General features: G+C 48.3%; 1 protein-coding gene across 3 annotated transcripts in view; it reads left to right on the top strand.

Moving 5' to 3' along the window:
• LOC112104761 (WD repeat and FYVE domain-containing protein 2) overlaps positions 1 to 12,935 on the top strand; it is a 115,789-nt gene extending 102,854 nt beyond the window's left edge. For all 3 annotated transcript variants that reach the window (XM_024197280.2, XM_026653667.2, XM_024197281.2), the window contains 2 exons: positions 1,477 to 1,585; positions 11,475 to 12,935. In XM_024197280.2, coding sequence (XP_024053048.1) covers positions 1,477 to 1,585; positions 11,475 to 11,504 — 139 coding nt within the window. In that variant the 3' untranslated portion in view covers positions 11,505 to 12,935. The remainder of the gene's footprint in view (positions 1 to 1,476; positions 1,586 to 11,474) is intronic.
• Positions 12,936 to 14,925: the final 1,990 nt, after the last annotated feature.

Below are 14,925 nucleotides of genomic sequence, written 5' to 3'. Positions count from 1 at the left end.
CCCCCCCCCCCCCCCCCGGAGTGTCCTCTTCTTTTAAAGTTCAAATATGGTAACCCTAAACATGACCATCTCTGTGAACCTCTCATTGTCTCTTGAGAGATGAAGCCCACACTGCTTCAGAGATTTCAGCCTGGGGCCTTAAAACCAGAGACAGCAGGATGGGCTTCTGTCATAGCACCATACTTCTTCACCAAGGCCCACTCACTTTCCCTTCAGTCAGTGCCTGTCCCATTTGGCTGAGTGACAGCTAAGTGGCTGTGGGAAAGACAACCATCTACAAATACCCCAAAGGAAGAGGCTGGTTAGAGTGCTGATAACTTTTTTTAAATTAGCATTTACCTGGCATACCACATAACTATATTAATTGTAGGAAACTGACTTTTTAGTGGTGTCTGTTTTATTTAATGTGGTAAAGCAGGGTATAATTAGGTGCAGTAGGATGAAATTAAAAGAAACATCTTTAGGCTAACTAGAAAGAAAAGCTTCCTGAAAATGGAATCCATTAGGCTATAGAATAGTCTTTTTAAATAAGTGCTGGAAACCCCATTGTTTGGGACGCTGAACGAAACACTGGAAAAGGTGCTGTAGGGAACCATCTTGCCTGGACAGTGGAGATGTACTGGATGATCTCATAAGGTGTGTTCCAGTTCTATCTTCTGTGGTTTACTAAAACTCGGACACCCCTGGGGGATGCACAGTGCAATGCAATATTGGTCAAGGAAAGATCAAAAGTGCCCTGGTATCTTCATTGTCCACACGAAAGCAGGTACACTTACGTTTTCAATATCTCATCTGAAAGATTCCTGCACAGTAACTGCCCGGGAAATTCGATTTTTTTCTATCTCTGAAGGAATTTCTGTGGTTCCAGGGAACTACAGGTCATCCTTCATAGGGTGTGTCTAAACTGCACGGTCCTTATGTTTATACTGCACACATCCCTAGCACAGGTATAAATAGCAGTGTAGATGGGGAAGCACTGCTTAGATGAGTAAAGACGCCTGAACCCTGTGGGTATGTCCCCTCCACAGCTCTCTACACTCCCAAGCAGCGCCTACCCCCTCTACACCACTAAAAGTAGCAGTGTAGCATCCCGCTGCTTCCCTATCGCATGGAAGACTCTGGCAGCAAGGAAAGGCTCTGGCAGAGGGAGGAAGCCGGGAAAGGCTCCAGTAGCAGCAGCAGCAACTCCCCTCTGCCAGAGCCTTTCACTGACACCTGTAGCTTCACACCGCAGCATGGGAGCAGCCCACTTTTCACTGCAGCATGTAGCTACATGCTGCCACTAGTGGTGTGCCGTGTAGGCATAGCCCTAGAGAGACCATGAAGCCATCTCCTCTCGCTCAATAATTAAGTTGAGTCACTGAAGAAAATCAATTACTTACTTTAGTGTTCAAATTCTTATTTCCTCCTCTGAATAGTTCAGGGTAATACTGCAGTCGCTGTCTCCTTGATTCTTGATTTTTGATCTTTCTTTAGACGTGCACCCACAGCTACTTTCCATGACAGTAAGCACAACATTGTCCATGTACACTTTGACGCAACCAGGGGATGGTTATTGACTTCCGGGACAGACAAGATTATTAAGGTAAGACTAAGAAGACTGCTTTAGTTCATTTTCTGTCTTTTTCCATGTCCCTTCCTCCTCCCACATGGTTTCAGGCCTAAGTCTCCCTTTCCTGCCAATGACAGACTCATGGTCTAGAGAATTTTCTCATACACTGCTGTTTCTCACCAGGTATTTTTCACAGCCATTCAGAGATTTTCTGCCCAGTAGGGATCATCAATGTCCTTCCATTGGGAGTTGCTCCTTCCTTTCACAAGCAGGTGCCCTCTACAATGGAATTGTTCCACCAGGGAGTTGGTACAAAATTCTCTTGAATGTCACCCTGTTGATCAGAAAATTATGCTGATGCAACACATTCTCCTCTCTCATAAGTGTCTGGCCTTGTCTTGCTGCCAGCATGGCAGAGGGTCAGAAGACCTGTTTCAGATTAAACTGGTTATTCTGCGCGTGGTATCCACCAGGCTGGCTGGGACACTGTTTTAACTGACTAATTTTACACCTAAGTCAGTAAGTTCCTTTGCAACTTTCCATCTGAGTAAGGACACTACTATTTCAAACATATGCTATCTATTGTAGTATTAGTACTAACAAGGGAGTTGGTAAGAAAAAAATGTGCAATGCTAATCTGAAATGCCAGTTTCTTCTTTGAATGCTTGTTCATGTTCATTCCATGTTAGGTGTGTATGCTCGTCACATGCACTGGTGCCGGAAGTTTTTCCCTCAGTGGTATCCATAGGCGACGGGCTCTGGTGCCCCCTGGAGTGGCGCGTGTTTGCTGCGGTATAAGGGGCGCCACTGGCACCCTCCAACCTTAGTTCCTTCTTACCGCCAATGGTGGCACTGGAATGTTCCTTTGCTTTGGCAAACCTTTCCTTCTGTAGAACTGTTCGTTGCGAACCTTTCTATTGTACGTACTCCTTATGGAGTCGGCGCTGACACAGACACTGGAGCAGCCGAGATTGGATTCCGCACCTAGCATCACGGCATCGGTGCAGAGCGCCCTGCGGGTACTTTCGTCAGATGACGATCCACCTCCCTGGCATGACCCAGTAAAAAGAGGAAGACCGGGAGAAGTCGTTCTCCTGATCACAAGGGCAAGGAGAGGGCAGGAGGCGAGCCTAGACCCACGAAGGGTGGCTCATCGCCTCCAAGTGAGAGTCAGGCCCCAGCTTCAGTTGTGTGGGTTAGCCCATCTTAGCCCATCACGGGATGCATCGGCCACTCCAGATAGTGGCACGGGAGTCCGGTACCTGGCAATGCCATCAACCCAGGAGGCCCTGCAGGTGGCGCAGGATATCTTGTCCCTCCCGGTGCCGTCCGCACAGGCGACAGTAGCTCCCAAGTCAAGGGGTAAACTTGCCTTTGGATCACCACCTCAGTTCCCGTCAGTGCGGCATTGCTCTCCACCTCAGGGAGTGTCCCACCGGTGCTCGCCTGCGCAGAGCCACCACACCTCGGACGTAGGGCTACCTACCAATTGGAGCCCTTGGTGCCGGTCTCTGGACTCGAGCCATCGCTCTGTGGGCTCTGAGCATTGGTTGCCGATGGTATGGCGTAGGCCTACTGAGGCACGTTCATCCCCGTGACCCCGGTACCAGGAGCGTCACTCGCCTTTGGATCGACGCCACTTCAACGGAAGCCTCTGTCGGGACTCTCGGTACCAGTCACCAGCCTATAGTCAGAGGTCATTGTACCACTGTTGACGCTTGTCGTCGTGGTGTCGGTCACGCTCTTGCTCCCGCTTTATGGACTGGCACCGGTCGGGAAACATTTGGCGTGGATCGCCAGGGTACCATTGCGGATCCACCGAACTCTGACGCCGGTCACCAGGATCTCGATGCAGTGCATCGTTGCCCACATACAGATCCCATTCGGAGCATGGCAGTGGATGCAGCTGGGACCAAGACGCCCGCATTGATGCGGTCCCAGTCTCTGGAATATGGCCCTCCATCCTCAGGTTCTGAGTCAGACTAAGAACCCCTGCAGGTGGGCCAAGGTCCTCCATTGGCACTGCCAGCACTATTGTGGCCCCAGGGTCAATGGCCCATGCCGTGGCACCCTTGGAACCCATGCGGGTTCACGTAGCCATCCCAGGCCATAAATCGGTGTCGCGAGTCTCCGTCACCCTCTGCCATGGTCTCCCGACCACCTGAGATGGAGGCCCCTGGGCATGGGACCCTTTAGGTGCAACAGACTGGGGAAGAAGGCCATGCCGAGCAGGGCACAGAGGCAGTGACTCCTGCTGTACCTGCATCCTCTTCCTCATCCCCTGATGAGGCCATCATTGGACCCCCGCCTACAGTCCCCCAGGACGACGCCAAGGCTCATCAGGAGCTTTTGAGGAGGGTAGCCTCAAACTTGGGGCTAGAGACAGAGGAGCTAGAGGAGCCCTCGGACACCCTATTCAACCTCCTCAGCTCAGCAGCCCCACCTAGAGTCACGCTGCCAGTACATGAAGGGGTGGCAAAAATTACCACGGCCCTCTGGCAGACCCCCTCATCACTACCCCCTATTTCCAAGTGTGCGGCACGCAGGTACTGTGTGCCTGCAAGAGGGTATGAATATCTTTATACCCACCCTGCCCCAAACTCATTAGTAGTGTCTGCAGTCAACAAACGGGAGAGCCATGGACAACTGGGGGCTACTCCCAAAAATAAAGAGGCGAAGAAATTGGACCTTTTTGGGAGAGAGGTTTATTCGTCGTCAAGCCTATAGCTGAGGGTGGCGAATCATCAGGCCCTATTGGGCCGCTATGATTTTAATATTTGGCAATTGATGGCCAAATTTGCCGATTCCCTCCCGGAGGACCCCAGAAAAGAGTTCCAGGCCATCCTGGAAGAGTGGCAGGGAGTGGTGAGGGTGGCACTGCAGGCAGTCTCGGATGCGGCTGATTCTGCGGCATGGACCATGGCTTCAGCCATAACGATGAGGAGGGCGGCGTGGCTACAGTCCTCGGGCTTGTTGGTGGAGGTCCAACAGTCCATCCAGGACCTCCCCTTAGATGGTCAAGCCCTGTTTGCGGAGAAAACAGACAATAAGCTACACAGGCTGAAGGAGTCGCGCACTACGCTTTAGACCCTGGGCCTATACACCCTAGGGCAGCAGAGGAAGCGGATTAAGCCACAGCCTCCACACCAGCAGCCCAGTCAGCCTGGCCAAGAGCCCTTCCAGAAGAAGGACAAGGGCTACAAACGCCGTCAGGGCTAGCAACCCTCTACCTCGACACAGGCCGGCTCTTCCTGCTTCCAGCAGGGGTCGAAGCGGGCATTTTGAGGGTGCGCTGGAGGGTGACATTCCAGCCACTGTCCTGGATCCTGCCCCCCTTTTGTTCTCCAACCGCCTTTCTTTTTTCCTCCCAGCCTGGGCGTCTATAACTTTGGACCGTTGGGTCTCAATACTGTGGCGCAAGGCTATACCCTCCAAGTTTTCTCCCTCCCTCCCATCCCTCTTCAGGGACCCCTCTCACGAGAGTCTACTGCATAAGGAGGTGCAAGGCCTGCTACAGGCAGGGGCTGTGGAAGAAGTCCCCCCTAGACCTCAGGGGCAAAGGGTTCTACTCCTGCTACTTTATGATCCCGAAGGCCCAGGGAGGTCTAAGGCCCATCCTGGACCTGCAAGACCCTCACAAGTATCTCAAGAAGTTAAGGTTCCACATGGTCTCCCTGGCCTCCATCATCCCCTCCCTGGATCTGGGAGACTGGTAGCCGCCCTCGACTTGAAGGATGTGTACTTTCATGTAGTGATCTTTCAAGGACACAGTGCACTACCAGTTCGCAGTACTCCCCTTCGGCCTGGCAACGGCATCAAGGGTGTTTACAAAATGTATGTCGGTGGTGGTGGCTTATCTCAAGTGTTGGGGTATCTTGATCTACCCGTACCTCGATGACTGGCTGGTCAAGGGTAACTCCAGGTCCAGGACACCATCGCGATGCTGCTGAACACATGCAGGAGACTGGGCCTGTTGATAAACAAGGAAAAATCAACATTAGTCCCTGTACAAAGAATAGTTTATCGGGGCAGTCCTCGACTCCTCCAGGGCAAAGGCGTTTCTGCCACACGACAGACTCATCGCCGGAGTCTCTGCATTCTTTCTCAGGACGGCCAGGGTCTGCCTACGGCTGCTGGGCCACATGGCAACGTGCATGTACGTCGTCCGCATGTGATCCTCCAGATGCGACCCCTCCAGCAATGGCTGGCTATGGTCTATGCCCAGTCCATTGGAGGTACTGACTGCGTTGCAGTGGTGGACTAACCCCGGAACAGTCCTGGATGGATCCCGTTCTGTTACCAGATTTGCCCATTACTTTGGGGTATGTTCATTTATTCAGGTTACTCTTCTGGGGGGGGGGGGGGGGGGGGGTGTTCTGTAATTCTTTCAACATACTGTTTGTGTCACGTGTGTTTTCATATGGCACTCTACTTCTGCCTTCTGCAAGTCTCCTCCCAGTGGAGCTATCCTGCAAGACCTAGGTTCCCTAGGGCTATGTTCCTCCAGACCCGAACACAGACACAGAGACACAGACACACAGTCTGAGCGGACCGGGTCAATCAGAACTTTCAAGCTGACCTCCTTATACATCCCTGGATTCAATGGGCTGGATGAAGCAGCACTTTCAAGGTGCCACCCTTATGTGTCCCAGATTCAGCATGGCCCTATCCCCACTCCCACATCACAATTGTACTGGTAGTAACCTACTTGATGAGCAAACCCCACAGTATTTTGGGCGCTGCAGGGATCTTTAGCTTAGGTAAAAGAAGCATTGCTGTAGAGTAAATGAGGGAAGCTAAAAACACAAAAGAGTAAAGTTCAGAGAGAGAGAAGCAACCAGCTTAACCATAAAAGTTACTTATTGAATAATAGTGATAACCACACAAGGAGGGCTAAACCAACATAACATACATTATTAAAGGTTAATACCTAAGGTAGAAAGGAAAACAGAGAAAGAGGGGGGATCTCACCCACTCCATGAGGCTTGAACTGGGTCAGAGTTCCCAGGTGGTAGCTCAGGGTCCTGAGTGCTGGAGACAGGCAGAGCCACCAGCACAATCAGTCAGGAGAAGATGGAGTCCCAGTGGAACTGATGCATAGTTTGGATCTAAGCATCAGAACACTTGAACATAGGTAGGGGTTTTTGTAGAGAAACAACAATGGTTCAAGGGAGAACACTAGACTTGTTTATGGGTAAACTGATGACTCAAGGGTTTTTCTTTAGGCTAGACAATAGGAGCTGATCACTGTTGGCTATGGGTGGTGGTTTCTTCCAGGGAGCTCACAATGCAACTAGGCTGCTTCAGTATTTTGGATATCAATCAAGGATTCATTACTAGAATTGGTCTGATAACTGCTGAGCTGGGTGTGGGCAGGCATACATTCATTAACATCTGGAGCCGAGATTCCCATGATGCAGTGCTTCCCTGCTTTTTCTGGTCCCAGAGTTCAGTGCGGTTCTCTGTTCTTCATTCTGTATGCTAATCCCTGTCCCATCTTTCATGCAGATGAGGCTAGGGGAGTTGTCTCTGATCTCCATTCTGTATGCAAATGGAGATGTCTTAATCTTGTCACCCTTGTCAGGAGGGGTCTAGGTGTGTTTCCTAACGCCTTTCACTGCTCTCTGCAAGCCTTTTCTCTGATTGGTTTTGGTTCAAGCAGAGTCGGGGGGTGGGGTGCATGTCTTTCATGAGTCAGACAGGCTAGATACTGCGCCCTGGTTCCCCAGAGCTGACTGGTATCAGTTCAACAGCCCGCATCCTTCGGCGTCGCTGATATTGGATGCCTCGGACCTCAGCTGTGGAGCGCACCTTGGCACGATGTGGACACAAGGTACGTGGTCCACAGAGGAGATGATGTTGCATATAAATGTCAAAGAACTCAGGGAAGTTCGCCTAGCCTGCTGGGTTTTTCTCCTGCAGTTAACTGGCCGAGTGGTTCAAGTGCTGATGGAAAATACGGCCTCGATGTTTTACATCAACAGGCAAGGGGGAGCATGCTCATCGGCCTCTGTTAAGAGGAACTCCACCTATGGCATTTCTACATCCAGCATGTGATCAACCTCGAGGCCTATCACCTTCCTGGCATCAGGAACACGCTGCCAGATCGTCTCAGCAGGTCCTTTTCTCACCACGAGTGGTTGCTCCACTCAGAAGTGGTCCAGATGCTCTTCCAGAGGTGGAGAACTCCCCGAGTGGACCAGTTCACCACCAGACAGAACAGGAAATGTCATCAATTTTGCTCCCTGCAGGGCCTTGGCCTTGCTTTCCCAGGTGCCTTTCTCCTATCCTGGTCGGGGGTCCTGATGTACGTGTTCCCACCCATCCCGCTCGTCAGCAGAGCCCTGTCAGAGATCAAGAGGGACAAGGCTCGAGTCATCATCGCCCCAGCGTGGCCGCGCCAGCATTAGTTTGGTACGCTGTTGGATCTGGTAGTAGCTCCCCCACCCCCGGGGCCGCTGCCCAACCTCCTGGACCTTCTCTTGCAAGACCACAGTTGCCTCCTGCACCCCAACCTCTCCTCCCTCCACCTCACGGCATGGATGCTGCATGGTTGAACCTGGAGGAGTGAGCCTGCTCCAGGGAGGTGCAGCAGGTCCTTTAGGGAAATAGAAAACCCTCCACTAGAGCGACTTACCTGGCGAAGTGGACGAGGTTCTCCCACTGGGCATCTGAGCGTAGCATCTCCTCAACACGCTCTTCTCTGCAGTCAATCTTGGAATACCTGCTCCTCCTGAAGAATCAGGGCTTGGCCCTCTCTTCTATTAAGGTTCATCTAGCTGCCATCTCAGCTTTTCATCTGCCGATCCAGGGTAGATCGGTGTTCTCACACAAGATGTCCACCAGGTTCCTGAAAGGCCTCGAAAGGCTCTTCCCTCTCATTAGGAATCCTGTCCCGCAATGGGATGTCAATCTTGTTCTCTCCAGACTCACGGGTCTGCTATTTGAACTCTTGGGCTCTTGTTCCCTTTCCCACCTATCGTGGAAAGTCGCCTTCCTTGTGGCAGTGACGTCGGCTTGATGAGTGTCGGAGATTAAAGCCCTAACCTCAGAACCACCTTACATGGTCTTCTACAAAGACAAGCTACAGATGCGACCCCATCTGACCTTCCTGCCAAAGGTGATGTCTTTCTTCCATATCAACAAGACATCCTCCTCCTGGTGTTCTGTCCTAAGCCGCACAAGACCAATGAGGCAAGGCAGCTACACGCCCTGGATGTCCGCCATGCCTTGGTGTTTTACCTGGAGCATACCAAGCCCTTTCGCAGGTCGATGCAGCTCTTCATCGCGACAGCGGACAGGATGAAGGGCCTTCTGGTGTCCTCTCAGAGGACCTCCAACTGGATTACCTCATTGTGACGTCTGATTAAAATATAATTATGCAAGCCATTATTTCTACCACTGTTATATACTTGCAACGAATCTTATACAGAATATAAACTCGTGGCCAGAAGGGGTTAAACAGCTTGCAGGCTGGATGACTCAAAGCCGACTTTTAAAGTCATGCTAGAAAGGTATGCGAATGGTAATTAAGGCCCTTCGTAGTAAATAGGCTAGAACTTTGAAATGCAAACCTGTGAAGTAATAAAAAGAACGAGGAGTACTTGTGGCACCTTAGAGACTAACAAATTTATTTGGGCATAATTGCGTGCATCTTGGATGCTACCCGTGTAAACAGACAGTTCCTGTCTGTCACTATAACTATTAATTCAGAGATCAAAAGGGAATATTAACATTTAGATGACTCTTGGGTGAAATGTTATTGTCTATATGTCTCTTTGAAGTTTGTGATAGACTGCCTAATGGATAAATTGCCCTATGTTAATTTGTGTAACTAATTACTGGTGGTAGTTAGAAAACAGAAGGTTACATCAAAAGCCTATTGTTTACCCAGGACTGCATGGTCAAGTGGATGCTAAAAAACTGTATAAAAGACCATTGGGTCCTGATTCTGTCATCTCCGATCTGCTTGAGGCTTCATACAGGAGAAGCTTGAGCTGTAAAGACTGAGATCCCAGTTCTAACTGGATCACCCTAAAATATAAACATTGGATTATAACCATAGGTTATAAGAGACTCTTTGCAACCACAAAGCTAACCATCTCTGCTGTGAATCTGAATCTTAAGAACTAAACTCATGTCTGTATGTAGATTGATCTTTTAACCATACTCTGTTTTTTACTAAATTTTAGTTTAGTTAATAAGAATTGGCTGTAAGCATGTATTTGGGTAAGATCTGGAATATTCCGTAACCTGGGAGGTAATGTGTCTGATCTTTTGGGATTGGTAGAACCTTTTCTTTTATATTATGAAATAAGATTTTCAGAAATCATCATATTTGACTTGGGTACCTGGGTGGAGGTCTGAGGCTGGATCACTTTAAGGGAACTGTGTTGTTTGGACTTCTGAGTAACCAGTAAGGTAATAAAGAAGCTGTTTTTTATGCTGAATGTTTTATGGTGAATCTAAGTATTGGAATATCCACCAGCTTTATGGGGATTGTCTACCCAGTTCTTTACAGTTCACCCTAATTGAGTGTCCACAGCTGGCCCCCACTTGGACCCCGGTCACTCATGCATCCAGACCTGTTACGAGGTGGCGCAGGTCCAACCGCCGCCTCTGGTGAGAGCCCACTCGATGAGCGTGCAAGTGGGCCTTCCTGGCGCATGTCCTCATTCAGGACATTTGCAGAACCGCGATGTGGTCTTCAGTTCACAGCACCCTATGCCATCACCTAGCAGGCCAGAGATGACGCTGGGTTTGGCAGAGCTGTGTTACAAGCTGCATGTCCATGAACTCCTACCCGCCTCCATTGGTACTGCTTGGGAGTCACCTAACATGAAATGGACATGAGCAAGCACTCGAAGAAAAGACAGTTACCTTTTCTGTAACTGGTGTTCATCGAGATGTGTTGCTCATGTCCATTCCATGACCCGCCCTCCTTCCCCACTGTTGGAGTTTCCGGCAAGAAGGAACTGAGGGGGTGGGGAGAGCCTGCGGCGCCCCTTATACCACAGCATACGTGCACCACTCCAGGGGGTTCCAGAGCCGGTCCCCTATGTATACCACTGAGGGAAAAACTTACGGCACCAGTGCATGTGGTGAGCACACACAGCTAACATGAGTTGCTCATCTCCATTACATCTCGAAGAACACCAGTTACGGAAAAGGTAACTTGTCTTTTATCTTGGCCAGTCCTGATTTCAGGTCACTGCCCATCCACGAGCAAGAAATTCATAAACCCAATCACTTCACTGAGCTTCATATGTGGAGCTCTGAGGTGGCAGAAATGGGAGGAAATAAAACAGTAACTTCTTAAAAAAAAAAAAAAAAAAAAAAAATCAAAACAGGTAAAGAATTGAAGGAATTGTTCTGTATCCTTGTGCCTGAAAAACTGAAAATATGTTAAGTGCTAATAAGTGGTGTACAACCTCAGTAGATTGCTAGGGTGGAATGTTTTTGTCTTAAGTAAATGTCTCAAATTTCATTTAAAAATACACTTTAAAGTTCTCATAGCACAAAAAATCATTGTACAAATTCAGTCTTCTATACACTACCCATTTGCCTTGACTGTTTTGTGTAATAGTGACGGAAGATAGATTTTGTCACCTGTGCAACTTAAAAATAATTCTTACACTGAAACCGTGGGTGCATCAACACTAGGAAAATAGAGGTTAGCTATCTAGATGTAGCTTATCTTGACAAAAGGAAAGGACTATAGCTCGTAGTGCTCATCAGGCATGTAAGCAAAGGTGCTGTGTTCTTGGTTTTATGTTTTTTGTTTTCCTTCTCATAATGAAGGCTCTGTTGTTTAAATGAGTTAAAATGATGTCAAATGTTTTCAAACCTAATGCTTTTCTTTAACAGAAGAACACAATGCTTTCCCCTGTGATATTACATGCATTCTTATTATTTTTAACAGTTGTGGGATATGACACCAGTAGTGTCTTGATGATACGTCAGTGGAACTTAAAAGGTGGTATTTACTGAAGAAACAGATTTCCTAACCCTAATCGTATTGCAGAAGATAAACGCTGTGTGTATATGGCAGATAAGGAAGGAGCTAACACATCTGTGATGATTTTTCAAGTCATCGGCTAGATCAAGGGTGAACATTTGCACGAAGACTCTATTTCAACTTTGTTCTCAAAATATCCGAGAAGGTATTTTTTTAACTAACGGTTTGTACGATCTGGCTATGTTCAGTTATTTTGAGTTTATCTGGAAAATCTGTGTGCAGTGCAATTTAGTTTTTATATTTCATTACGTTGGTATACTTGTTGCTTTGTGTGGAAGGGTTCTTTGTTTTGTGTCTGGGCTTGTAAAAAAAAAAAAAAAAAAGTTTCCAATCTCAACACACTGTACAAAGCTATCAGAGTTCCCCAGAGAGAGTACCTATTTATTTGTGATGTTTTTGCTAACAGCCTCTTCAGTGGAGCAACTTTGAGCAAGACCTTGCACCTTTGCTTACTGCTTCGTAAAGGATCTGTGGAACTATTGCACCCTTCCGAAAAGGGCTCTTCCGTCTACTTGTTCTAGCAAATACCACCTTGAGATGATATTTTATTGTTGCATAAAATGAAATTCAGTTCCTTCTGTCTCTTCCCTTGCCACACAGGTTGCAAAATCAAGGGGCTGGGTTGCTTAGCAACTAATCTTACAATAGCTGAAATAGTTTTCCAGCCCAGAGCATTAACAAGGAGTGTCCAGACCAGTTTGAATTTGCTGAGGCCACAAAGGCTGATTCAAATTAAATTGACAGCAGCTTGTAGAACTGTGGAGTTGTATAAAAGGGTGTCTAAACAGGCTTGGTCGGGCCCAAACAAGCCCATTTCTTCCTCATGAAGCATCATGTCAGCATTTACGTCCGTCTCTTTCACTGGAGAGAATTTTAACTTTCCCATTCCTGCTCCCCACCCCGTTATTCATATTTATTTTAAAATTGCTGATGGTTTTTTATTAATCGTGTATGTGGTCCAGAAATAATGTTGCTGACTCACACCCATTGTCCTGCTGTCGCGTTTGGCAGTTTCTTTTTAAAAATAAAAATGATTAAGAAACCCACCCTGGCCCAAATGACCTTTTTAAAGGGATATTGTCAAGGTTCATAGGTGGGAAAATTGTCCTCCTTCCACAGGGGTCCCATCTGGAAGGTCCTTGCTTTCTGGATTCCTTGAATGTTTCGTTTATAAATAAATTATTGTGGCCATGCTTTGAAGAAACTAAAAGTGGCAAGACTGCAGCAGGTACTGCCAGACCTTTCATATGGGGCCACTATCAAGGTAGGCACCATGATCTGGGGACTTGAACACACAACTGATAATCAGCAAGTCAGTGGCACAAGCTAGGTCTTCCATGTGGCCTTGATGAAGTGACTTGCCCCTCTGTGTGCATCATCCCCCCCCACTGTAAACTGGAGTGTAATGATACACACCCACCTTTGTAAAGCACATGGCAGGCTGTGGCTGTCAAGTGCTGTAGTGCTAAGTGTGCTAGTACAGCTCTGCAAACACCTACTCTTGCCCCTTGCCTGCAGTAGGTAACCTTTTTTTTTTTTTTTTTTTTTTAATGGGTGAATAAAATATAATTAGTTCTTCAGCCATCATCAGTTGTCTTAGTAAAGGGTGAGTGAGTAGGGGTGTGCGCGCGCCAGGGTTGGTCCAGCTTCCTGAAAATTCTGTGTCTTGCATTATTTACTCTATATGTATAGGTTTGCCAATCCTCATATTCTCCTTTTTAAAATGACCCCACTCTTGCTTTATTGGACATGCTGCCAAGTATCTGCTTCTCCTCTAAGCAGCCCATTTTAATGTATATTTTCTAACATGATAAAGACTTGGCTAAAAGAATGTTTTCCAATGTAAATGTTAATTCTTTTGCAAGCCATCCTGTTTTCACTCATGGTAGCTGGCTGCTGATTTTATCCTCCCACTGGAAAACCTTTCAAAGGTGGGTCATTACACCTGTTCCATATTATATGACTAAGGCTACACTTAAGTCATGGGTATTTTTAGTAAAAGTCATGGACAGGTCATGGGCAATAAACAAAAATTCACGGCCCATGACTTGTCCATGACTTGTACTATATACCCCTAACTAAAACTTGGGCCGGGGGTGCTCTGGAAGGAGGCGGGCCAGGGCCACTGTGGGTGCTGGGGGAGGGCACGAGCGTGCAGCCTGGGATCCCTGCTGGTGCTTGGGGGAGGGGAGAGGGTTGGCGGGGCTGGCAGGCTCCCAGCTCCATGAAGCGGCCAGCATGTCCCTGCAGCTCCTAGGAGGAGGGAAGGGGAGGGAAGGCCAGAGGGGCGCCATGTGCTGCCCCCCCTCATTCCCCCACGAGCGCCGGCTCTGCAACTCCTGTTGGCCAGGAACCTCAGCCAATGGGAGATGCGGGGGTGGTGCCTGCAGGCAGGGGCAGTGCGCAGAGCCCCCTGGCTCCTCTGCCTAGGAGCTACAGGGACATCCCGGCCACTTCTGGGGATCCCCCCCCCAAGGTAAGCATCGCACCCCAGCCCTGAGCCCCCTCCCACATCCAAACTATTGTTGCTGCTGGGCGAAATCACAGCGGTCACTGAAAGTACCAGTATCTGTGACCTCCGTGACGGACACGCAGCCTTAATGATGACTGAAATTTTTTCTGCTGAAAAAACTATGCAAGATAACTCGGTGGTTTGCCAATGTCCAAATGCTTGTTGCTTAGCTGGAGTGAAACTGCTGGATTATGCTACTCCACAGTACCTTGGAAGGGTCGGGCTACTTTCCTAAAACAAGATCCACTTTGCTGCTGCTCTGAACAAGTATGTAGCAGGATGGGTGAAACATCCGGAAATACTGGACTAAACAACTCAGACCAGTGTCTTTCGTAAAAATGTATACACTTAGCCCTGGTCTACACTACAGAGTTAGTCAGCATAAGGCAGCTTATGTTGACCTAACTCTGTAAGTGCCTGTTGGTAGGAACTACTTTTTAATGTAACTCACCCACTACACAGACTTAATAACTCTACCTCCATGAGAGGCGTAGCGCTTTGGTCAATGTAGTTAGGTTGATGCAGTGTCAGTGTAGACACTGCATTGCTTACATCAACTGTTGCTGCCTTTCAGACGCCGTTCCACAATGCCCCGCACTGACAGTTCAATCAGTACAAGCAGTCCTGGTGAGGTTGTGCACCGCCGACACGAGCGTAGTGTGGACATGCAAATGCGATTTAATTACTGCGGTGGCTGTACATTAACATCACTTAGGGTGACTTAATTTTGTAGTGTAGACATGCCCAAAGGTAAACACTAAGAGGGCAGTTCAGCATCTGGTGTAAATTATTATAGTTCCATTGAAATCAGAGGAGCTAACAATTTACATCAGCTGAGGATTT

The sequence above is a fragment of the Terrapene carolina genome, unplaced genomic scaffold (genome assembly GCF_002925995.2).
Source record: "Terrapene carolina triunguis isolate 2854851 unplaced genomic scaffold, T_m_triunguis-2.0 Scaffold142, whole genome shotgun sequence".
Lineage (NCBI taxonomy): Eukaryota > Metazoa > Chordata > Testudines > Emydidae > Terrapene > Terrapene triunguis.
Note: the sequence above shows the minus strand (reverse complement) of the source record. Positions and strands in the feature narration are given on the sequence as shown.